The sequence below is a fragment of the Pteropus vampyrus genome, unplaced genomic scaffold (assembly GCF_000151845.1).
Source record: "Pteropus vampyrus isolate Shadow unplaced genomic scaffold, Pvam_2.0 Scaffold186, whole genome shotgun sequence".
In the NCBI taxonomy this organism is placed as follows: Eukaryota; Metazoa; Chordata; class Mammalia; order Chiroptera; family Pteropodidae; genus Pteropus; species Pteropus vampyrus.
Window position 1 is genome coordinate 1,002,256 of NW_011888967.1, and position 10,957 is coordinate 1,013,212.

At 35.4% G+C, this 10,957-nt stretch overlaps 1 protein-coding gene across 1 annotated transcript in view; it reads right to left on the minus strand.

Moving 5' to 3' along the window:
- TMC1 (transmembrane channel like 1) overlaps positions 1-10,232 on the minus strand; it is a 128,963-nt gene extending 118,731 nt beyond the window's left edge. The window contains exon 1 of the mRNA XM_011371262.2: positions 10,073-10,232. Within this exon, the coding sequence (XP_011369564.1) occupies positions 10,073-10,088 (16 nt within the window). The 5' untranslated portion in view covers positions 10,089-10,232. The remainder of the gene's footprint in view (positions 1-10,072) is intronic.
- Between the last annotated feature and the right edge of the window lie 725 nt (positions 10,233-10,957).

Genomic DNA, 10,957 nt, shown 5'->3' on the forward strand with positions numbered 1-10,957 from the left:
TCCCCAGATCTTCCAATGTAATTAGTAATATAATGATATGTCCTGAAATTTCTGGAAGAGTGCTGATTACAAATACTTTGCTAGCTATGATATGTTGTGAAATTTTCTGTTTTTCATTATTAAAAAAACCAACGAATTGTTAAATGCATAGCTTATTAAGTGAGTACACTTTCTCACATATCATTAAAGCAAAACAAAACAAAACCTTTGAGTGACAGTAAACATCAAAACATAAAAGATGAGCTCTGACACATGCAAAGGCTTCCTAAAGCGACAGAATGGCTCCCAGGAGAGAATAAGTAGCTAAAATAATAGTATTAATATACTTGAAAACAAAGGGGTCAAAAGAGAGGAAGTGTTCAAAAAAAGAGGCACAGAAAATTTGAAGCCAACGAAGTGATGTTAATGCTTATTAAACAATAACCACCTAAAGAGATTTAGAATCTGGAGAAGGCAAGCCATTCCCATGTTTTCTTCCTGCCTGAAAATCCGGAATGTTCCATCAGACCTGGCTGAAATATCTTTCAAGTCTATCAATCTATTTTGGCTCTGATTATGGACTTCCCAAATGTAGGCATCATAATCTGGTTCCTCGCATAGATTTTGTCTAGGGCTATAACGTGCCAGCCAGCAGACACAAACCATCAGTGAGCATGGCAACTAGCCAAGTGACCACAACAAGCTCACCTCATCCTTGTACTTTTACAAGCTTGTAAATTTGAAAAGAAAAAAATTACAAAATAAAATTTAATTTAATAAAATTTTAAAATATATATATATAAAAACATAAATTGAGAAAAAAATGATGTGGCCAAATGTCTCAATATTTGGTCTGGAAAAAATGGTCATATCCATATTAGGGACATATATAACATCTCCACTCCAAAGCACTTGAAGAAGAATGACATGTAAATGATGCATACTTAACATCACTGAGGAAATCCAGAAAAGCAGCACAGAAGACGTGGTAATCAACTGAGACTTAAAGATGGATAGAGTGATGATAACCAAAGATTAAAAGAGGCTAACGTGATTACTTCAATAAAATAAAATATAGATATTGGAAAATGTGCCAGGCATGCAGGGAATGGAGAACAGACCAAACAGATTAGATATGAGTTCAAAGTAAGACTAACTTCAAATGGCAGAAGATCACGACATACCTGTTTAGGAATTCTAAATGTCACATAGCAGCAATGCAGAAACATCTAAGCTTTCTGATGAAAGAAGAAACATAATGGAATGATACTTTAGGAATTAGGCAAGACCTGAAAAAATATGAGCTGTGGCTGAAAACTGAAAAGCACACTTTTAACTACCTATAATTTACATTCAAGTGTAAAAATAATGTATTGATATTTTTCACCCAAATGCCTGGATGAAAGCCAGCTAAAATGAAAAGTAGAAGACAGAGCTTTAGACTATTAGATCCTAGGTCACAGTGGTATTCTTATAATATAGGAAAGCACAGGACAACACAAATCTTGGGCTACTTCATAATTTTGACTGGAACTGGCAAGTATCTTTTGCAGAGTACAGGAGATGGTTTCCAGAAAGAACCAGGAAGAATACATTTAGAGATGTATTCTTAAAACTATAATACATTTATTTTCTAAGTATTCAGTGGAAGGTTAGTATCATCAATATATATCTATAAGCAAAATTTTCGTGTGGAGTCAGAGAAGCTCCAGAACTCTGAAAACTGTTGTGTATTTGTGGAGTTGGAGCAGAAGTAGAAGGCAGGAAAACTTATTTGAGTCAAAACATATTTTCGAAGGCAGATAGAATTAGAGGAGGAGATGCCATTGTATTGGTCAATGCCTCTCATAAACCAAACGTTTAAAAAAAAACTGGAGAACTGACCTGAATGTAACTCAGTAATTTCAGTGATAAGGAAGTATATTTGAAGTAGAGAATTCCACTTGGCAAAATCTTCATATGTTAAGGCTTGGGCTAGTTGTAAGCTTAACTTGCACACAATATTGGTTGTGGGGTTAAAAAAAAAAATTGTCTACTATTGTTGTGAGGCTGTTGAATTAGTTATTACCCAAGAAGTGTCATGGTGTTGCATATATGAGGGACCCATTTTCAGTTTAGACTTTAAACAGAAGATAGCATTAATATCAAGGGGGCAAAAGGCCTCTTCAATCTACACAGGGAAGTCGTAGACGACTCTCCCCTCAAGGAGAAAGAACAGACATAAGGAATAAGATAGACCATTAGCCCTCAGGAGCAGAAGAAACCTGTAGCATCATGAGTTAGAAAGCAACGATTGTGAACTCTCTGTCACAGGTAATTAAGGCCCTGAAGTCACAAACAGATATCTCAGCTAAGATTAGACAGGAGCAGAATGGAGCACACAGATGGTAGATGAGCCATACCACCCCATAAGAAATTCCTTAGCTATCTTACTTCAAGGTTCTAACTAGTTCCCTTAAAAGGAAGAACTGGATATTTATATCAAAACGTATTATGTGCCATACTAACTATAATTGTAGTTCACCTCAATAAATGAACCTTCATGAAAGGGTAAATAAATGCTACCTTTAATCAGGCTCCATCAGATTTCACTTTCCCAGCCCTCAATAATATTTTAGGCAGATTCTATAGCTTTCTGGTCATTTACATTTATAAGAACCATATCACTTTGATAATTCATATTCATTTTCTGGTCTTAAGGTATTAAAATATCCAGTCCAATCTAAATTAAAACTTCAATTTCATATTCTATTCGAAGCATTTCCTTCTTTTCACTCATGCCAAGAACCACAGAGACTGATGTGGGGGATGGAATAGAGGCATCTCTTTGACCATTTTTCCTGACTTATGCCTCCTTCTCCACTCACTATGTGGCTTCTGGTTCTCGCATGGCCTGGAACAGTAGATTAAGTATTGAAAGGGCAAAAAAGTTAAGCATTCTGCTCACATTGGGTGGCCACCGTGCCTTGTTGTGGCCCATCTGTGGCTACTGCATAGGAAAATTTGTGAATTCTTCAGAACCATCCCTTTTGCTCTAAGGGAACTCGCACATTATGGTTTCTTGACCTGCTTAATGTGTTCTCCTAAGGGTCTTTTGCAAAACTCCCATGGGTATTACCCCAAGAGCTCACCCCACAGGCAGCCTCTGTAGCTATACAATCTTCAACCTGGTAAAAACCTTCTTGGGTGAAGAATTATCAAAATCACCTAATCTCCGTTACTTTCCACTGCATCTATTTTGCCCAAGAGGAATGTATGAATACTTGTCTTGATAAATTATGAAAACATTAATAATTGAATAATTGAATAATATTTGAATAATTTCAAATCAAGACATATTCCTATTTGTAGATAGTACATGTTATATACTCAGCAGAAAATTGTTTAGGATGGAGTGAAAATTGACTGTAAAGAAAGAAAAGGTAAAGAAAGTTAATATTTATGGAGGATCTTGTACATATAAGTAAGTTAGATGAAAAGAGCTGAAATGATTAGTTATAGTGAACTACGACCATTTTATTATCCCAGTTACTCTGCTTTTATGGGAACTTTTGTACCAACTTCCTAACATTTTCTGAGAACTGTGCCCTGACATAAATATACGCATATTTATTCACCCACATTACTGAGAAAATGAAAGCTTTAGGCACTCTTAGCCTCAGTCTTACCTGTCATGTCTACTATAAAAGAGAGAAAATCATATGCAGCCAGGAAAAAAAAAATGAAGCAGATTCTCAGAGGTAAGAGACAATGAGAATTTTCTGGGTTTGCTACTATGTTTCAGTCTCTGGTTCTAGCTGAGCCTGAGACTCAACTTAATTCCAACTTGTGGATTTTATGAGTCCCCAATCTCTCCTATTTTTTAGCTTAGGCTAGGTAAGCTGAAATATGTTCTTTAATCAAATTGACCTTAACTAATACATCTACTCAAGATCTAAAGCCTGCAAGAAATGAAGAAAGAATTCAAACCTGGGTCTGCATAATTCCAACATTTGTTCTATTACCCACACTGCCAAGAGATAAAGACATGGTATAGTGATAAGAGCAAGAACAGGTTTGAGATGCATAAACACAGAACTGTAGCAGTCATAAATCTGATGTAATCATCTAAACGTACTCAGTTGCTCAGATTCATATCTGCTGAATGCTTTAGCTCTGCATCCAAGAGATGATCTGGATAAATTGAAGAATCTTCATTAGAGAGCCATAGAAAAAGATTAAAGAGTTGGAAAAAACAAAAAGTGCATAGTGTATATTGCCTCTACAATTCAATCTACACTTCATATCCTACACCCAATCCTCTTTCTCATTATGATCTTATACTGCTTTTTAACATTTTCTATGTATTTGTCTTATCTCTTCAAATAGATTATGAGTTTCTTAAAATCAAGGAGTGTCTGTTATACTTTTCATTGTATTCAATAATCAATAAATGTGTTAATTGCATTAAAATTAAAGGTACACAAGTTGTTCAAACATAAAGAAATAAAAGGATAATTTAATAATAGTACTAGTACTAGTAAATATAAATCTCTACATTTTACTGTTGTCTCACTTAATAGAGTTATAGACTTCATGACCCTCCTTCAGGTCCCTCTACAACCTATGAAGACATCAGACAAGAGTGGAATTTCATCTTTCTTTTTCCATTATAGTATGACATATGGATATACCCAATATTTATTAAAATTGGCATAAGAAACTCAGATACTAAAAAATCCATATCACTGGCTAAAAAGCAGACTTGTAAGAATGTCTCCAAAGCAGAAAAATGTTTGAAGATATTCTTATTTACCTGCTTACATTATCTAAAAGTTATGATAACTAAAGAGAATTCTCAAATAATTAAGCCCAAGCATACTGTAATCTCAGTATTGGAATTTTACTTCCAGCTACAATAAAGTAACTCAGAATGCATTAATTCTCTTACCATAAACAACTAAAAATCAGATAAAATATATGAAACATCTCTTTTCAGACATTGCTCAACAAACAGCCCAAGACAATGATCTCTGAAAGAAGGGAAGCAAATAAGGTAAGCCCTGACATTGCCTGATCATTTTGCCTGAGAGTTTCTAGGTTGCAACACAGGAAGGGGAACCCAAACAGAGGCTTCTGATCTTGCTGAGTTGAGGAGACACAGTTATGATTTTAAGGAGTCCAAGGCAGCCATAATTTATGGGATAAAATATCAGAAAGGAACTACAGAGAAGAAAGCTCTCGAGATCTGCAGACAAATCCTTTCAAACTGAGGCCGAGTACTAATGTATGCATACATGTGTGGTTACTACTACAACCAAGAAAAGAATCACGAGAGAAGAGTGGGCAGCATAGTTTCTGGAGCTCACAAGAGTCAGAAATAGTTTAGGTTTTCCACCAGTCAGAGAGGAGAGATCTCTTAATTCATGGAGCATTGGTTAGAGTCTTCGGAAAGTTATTGCCTAGACCAAATTAGCCCTAAGAGAGCTTAAAAGCAACTCTCAAAAGCATCCAGCTAATTCGAAGTACTTTAACTGCATCCCAGAAAATAATCTAACACTATATAAAGGAAGACAAAAAAAATCCAAAATCCAAAAATGTAAAATTCAACATTTCCAAAAGTGAATTAAAAAATTACCAGGTAAGCAAAAAAGTAAGAAAAATAATGCCTCCCAATCAGGAGGGCAATCAAATAAATCAACAGAAACAGATCCAGAAATGACATATGATAGAATTAGCAGATAAAAATAATAAACAGCTATGCGCATGTGTGCGCGCACACGTGCACACACACACACACACACACACACACACACACACACAAAACAAATTATAAGAGAGAGAAATGAAATTTTATCGTTGAAAGATTCTTAAAATATGTGTAAAATAATACATTATCATTTAAAGGTCAAATGTGATAAGTTAAAGATGTATATTGTAAACCCATTTAAATGGAATAACAATGAAAAAAGATGTAGTTAATATATCAATAGTAGAGATAGAATGGAATTTAAAAATACTTAATCAAAAGAATGTAGGAAAAGAGAATAAAGAACAGAGACTAAAAGGGACAAAAGAAAAAAAATAGCATAAAAACACATTAAACATCATTAGTCATTAGTAAAATGCAAATTAAAACCACAATGAGATACTACTATACATTTTCACAAAAGGGCTAAATTTAAAATAATTTACTTGCAACATCAACTTTTGGTGATAATGTGGATCACGAGAATTTTCATATACTGCTGGTGAAAACATGAAATCATATAGCCACTTTAGAAAGCAATTTGGCAGACTCTCATGAAGTTAATCAAACACCATTTAATTCAGCAATTCCAATCCATAAATTCACACCAAAAAAACTTTTACTCAGATATTCATATCAGCTTCATTCCAATTTATTCCAAATCAGGAACAACTAAAATACTCTTCAGCTGGTTAGTAAGTGAATAAATAAACTGTGATACACCCCTGCAATGGAATAATGCTCAGCAATAAAAAGAAACAAACTACTGACACATCTAATAATATGGATGAATCTTGAAAGCATTATGCTAAATGTACGAAGCCAGACACAAAAGAATACTTACTATATGTTTCCGTTGACATTAAATTCTATAGAATGCAAACTAATCCAGTGACTAAAAGATTAGGGATTGCTTGGGATCAGAAGTGGAGTATATAGGAGATGAGGGTTGAATGTGTAGATTTATGTCAAAGAGGCATAAGGAACATTTGGCGGCAATGAAATTTTTCATTGTGGTTGTTCTTATAGCATCCATACATTTGTTAAAACTTGTCAAATTGTACATTTTAAATGTGTGCATAAATTATACCTCATTAAGACCTTTTTAAAATGGAATGAAAGAAATGAAAATAAAAGTGTCACTCTTTTATCACTCTGAGGAATATCATTCCTTAATTATCACTGATGTGCTGTCCATGTGAGAGAAATTTTGAAAGCTCAGGCCAAGTTAAAGACAAGTGCATCGGTGCTCTTAATTTTAAAAGGCCCACTCTGGCTTGTAAAGCGATGTTTTGATTCTGGTTTTGTTTAGCTAATTGTTTGGCACCACCCTGAACACAAAGGTTAATCTATAACCTCTTTGAGAGAAAGACATTGTCATATCATATTCTTCCCAGAGCACATAAAAAAAATAAAATTGTTTGTTAAATGAAATAATAAGTGACCAAACGAAAAAATGAAGAGTGAAGTTTGAGAATTTATGATCATAACTCATCTGTCTGTCTGTCTATCTATATCTATCTATCTATCTATCTATCTATCTATCTATCTATCTATCTATCTAATTTATCTATTGTAGGCAATGCTATCTATTCATCTTTAAATGTAGCAAAACAAATTTAAAATTTTGAAAAATTTGTACAAGCAGGCCTCACGTTTATCTTCACATTGTTGAAAAACGAAATTCATATGGCCAAACAATATATGGCAACATTTATTTTGCCACCTTTATTTTGTATGTCATTTCAGAGTTTACAGTGGCTTTCTCCTCTTATCCCTCTGAACCATCCTTCCTCTCTTTTCAATGGGCTTATCCACCTTCACCCACCACTAAATGCTGAAGTTGTCCAGGGTGCCATCATTGGCTATATTCTCTTGTCTCTCTATATAGTCTTCCTGGGAAGCCATGTGATTCTAGTAATTTTAACTTCCAGATGATGCCAAACTCTATCACCAATACCCGCTTCCCTCCTAAGCTCCAGAAAATACCTTGCAGATAATCAAGCCATACTCCAACCAAACTTTTTTTTCCTGCTGCCTTTCTGTTTTATTTTGGGGGGATTTCCTTCTACTAAGTTGACCAAGCCTGAAACTTGGGAGTCACTTTTGATAACTTCCTCTCCCTCATCTTTCTGCATTCAATCTCATCAAGTACTAGAATTTCTATATCTCAAATATTTTCATAGTCCATTTCTGTATCAGACACAAACCTCGTGCCCCTCATCAAATTCTCTCAAACATACCTCCTTTCCTATGGCTCCAACAGCATCCCAGCCCAAACCAATCACTTGTCCTTGAAGCACTAAGCATAGCTCAGAGTAGACCACCTGCAAGCCCAGAGTTTTAGGGTCTCTGCCACTTCCAGAGATCCTAAATCTGGCATCTTACAGAGATGCCCTAGCGAAGGTGCTGGATAACACAACTCGGAAGCATGTTAACTCTCCATGGGATAAAATAGGAGATAGGAGGAATCTAGGCAGACATATTTACCTTCATTCATCTCTTTATGGGCTACTCCTAGATACAGTGTTTCCTTGCATTCTGTCTAGAGAAGTTTAATATGCTGAGCAATACCCCTGCCGTTTGACCTGCTATGTTCCTTCATGGCTTGCTGAAAGTGGTAGACAGCACAGTAAGATATCACATGTAGCCATCATGGTAACTCATCACTGCACATTGTACAGAGATTGGTATGTAATATACACTCAATAATAAAGCTATTGTTATGATATTATATTATGTAACCCAAACAGGCAACTTTATCATTCTTTTTCTTTCTTATGAAGCCCAAGCAATCTCTAAAAAATTACATCTGTTATATATTAATTTGTGTCCATGTTATTAAACATAAACCAAACATAGCTTTCATAGAAAAAGTCTGGAAGAAGAGACCTAAATGTCAATGGTGATCTTTTTGTGGTAGGATTCTGCATTTCTGCTGATGTCATCATTTAATATATTTTTGTAAAATTTATACATTTTTCTGCAACAACATATATTCTATTCATAATCAAAACAAGATAAACTTTTCAACATCTATTGTAAAAACAATATGTAAATAAATGATAAATAATAGACAGCATTGATAAACAGCAAGGATAATCGATTCCAGTCTTACTTATTTAATGAGATGGTGGGCATTTAAGATAGCCTGAGTTATTACAAGTTTTGGTAAAAGTTGTTGCAGATCTAAAAAGAGCCTGCCAACACCATCACTACCAAAAGAGCCTGAGAGGCTTGAAGACCCCAGGTTGGGAAATCTTAAAGGTGCTGAAGTCTAGCATCTTATTTAAGATTTGAACTCTACCTTTATTAATGAAAAACCAACTCCACCTGTTAAAAGCTAATCTACAACTCTGGGCTATTTTTAATGATTTCCTTTGAAAAGTGTGTACACCCTCAAAAGAAATAGCTGTTTTTGTTACCTACTTCAGTAATATTCCTAAGACTATCTAGATGTTTGAAGTCAATAAAATTATTGAGCATATAAAATAGGATATTTCTTTGATTCTCAAGAAACAGGCCTGAAGCTGGATGACTTCAACAGGTTATCCATAAGTGTGGTATCTGTCTCCACTTTCCACTCTAAGATTAAATAAATAAGATAAAAGAATGACGGCACTGAGGCTATCTAGATTAGAAGTCCTATGATGAAAAGCAAAGATGTATTTCCAGGTTTTCCATATTTAAAAATACTACCAGTTCGTGTTTTGGGAACTGAAATGAAGCTGACAATAGACCCAAATGTAAGCTATGTAAGCATCACAGAATCACAGCTGAACATGCCACACGTTATCTCCATGGTACTGAAATGCAACTCTATGACAAGTCACAGTAACAAAAAATGTGTTTCATCACATTGCTCGTCCCTTCACAGAAATATCCCAATAGCTTTTTATGTCTCTTTTCTTCAGTTGCTCTACCTAATCCTGTTTCCTCTCCTTTTCAATTTTACGTAATTCAGACTATATTTAATTTGCAAACTGAAGTAGAACAGGTCTCCTTCACTGAGCTGTTCCACACAGCAATCTGACAGTAGGTCACTGCTATGCACTGTACTCTGAGTTTTAGTGGCTGTACTGGAATCTCTGTATTTTTGCTTTCGCCCATTGTCTTCTTAAATGAAAGGAAAGTAAGTTTGAGCATTACTATTGGGTGAAGTCATATGTCCATTAAAGAAAAAAGGTTGAAGAAATACTGTACCTTTCCCGATTTCTTAAGAAACAAAGGAACTCTAACCACAGTAAAATAGAAAGGGGAAAGCCCCAAAGAGAGAACAAAAATTGTGGAAATTAGAACTTTCCAAAGTGCCCAATCTCCAAAGAAGGTAAAATATTCTACAACCAGGTCTTTATTTTGAAATACCTTTCTTAGGTGGCATCCTGAGGGTGTCTTGTCAGAACGTCTCAGCCGCCGGCTGACTTGGAGAAGGATGACAGTTTGAAGAGGCAAATGTTTCAGGCTTGGTCCAGCACATCCACACACTTCTGACTGTTGCTGAAAGTGTGCCCCGGTGCCATTTCACAGTCTGAAACATAAGAAGGTACTAATTTCCTCACCATTAAATTTTCATGAATGTTTAGTTTACCATTTAGGGATGGAGTACTCAGGTCAAAAGGGCTATATTTGGGACTTATGTTTGAAATAAAACTAAACTGATCATGTAAGTCCTATTCAAAACAAAATCTGGTTTCATCCCACTCTGTATGTGTTTTGCCTGTCTCCTTTTAAATGCCTTCCATTATAGGGCTTTATCCTAATTACATACACTGTGGGCAGTGTAAGTGAGTGTGCTCTTAGGTGAGAAATACTGACCACTAAGTATACTTGGTAAGTTAAATGAGTAAATAAAGAAGATACTCTTACACCTGGAGTTCCAGTTTAGGTAGTAAAGTTACAGAGCATTCACAAATATTTTCATAGTCCATTTCTGTATCAGACACAAACCTCGTGCCCCTCATCAAATTCTCTCAAACATCCCTCCTTTCCTATGGCTCCAACAGCATCCCAGCCCAAACCAATCACTTGTCCTTGAAGCGCTAAGCATAGCTCAGAGTAGACCACCTGCAAGCCCAGAGTTTTAGGGTCTCTGCCACTTCCAGAGACCCTAAATCTGGCATCTTACAGAGATGCCCTAGCGAAGGTGCTGGATAACACAACTCGGAAGCATGTTAACTCTCCATGGGATAAAATAGGAGATAGGAGGAATCTAGGCAGACATATTTACCTTCATTCATCTCTTTATGGGCT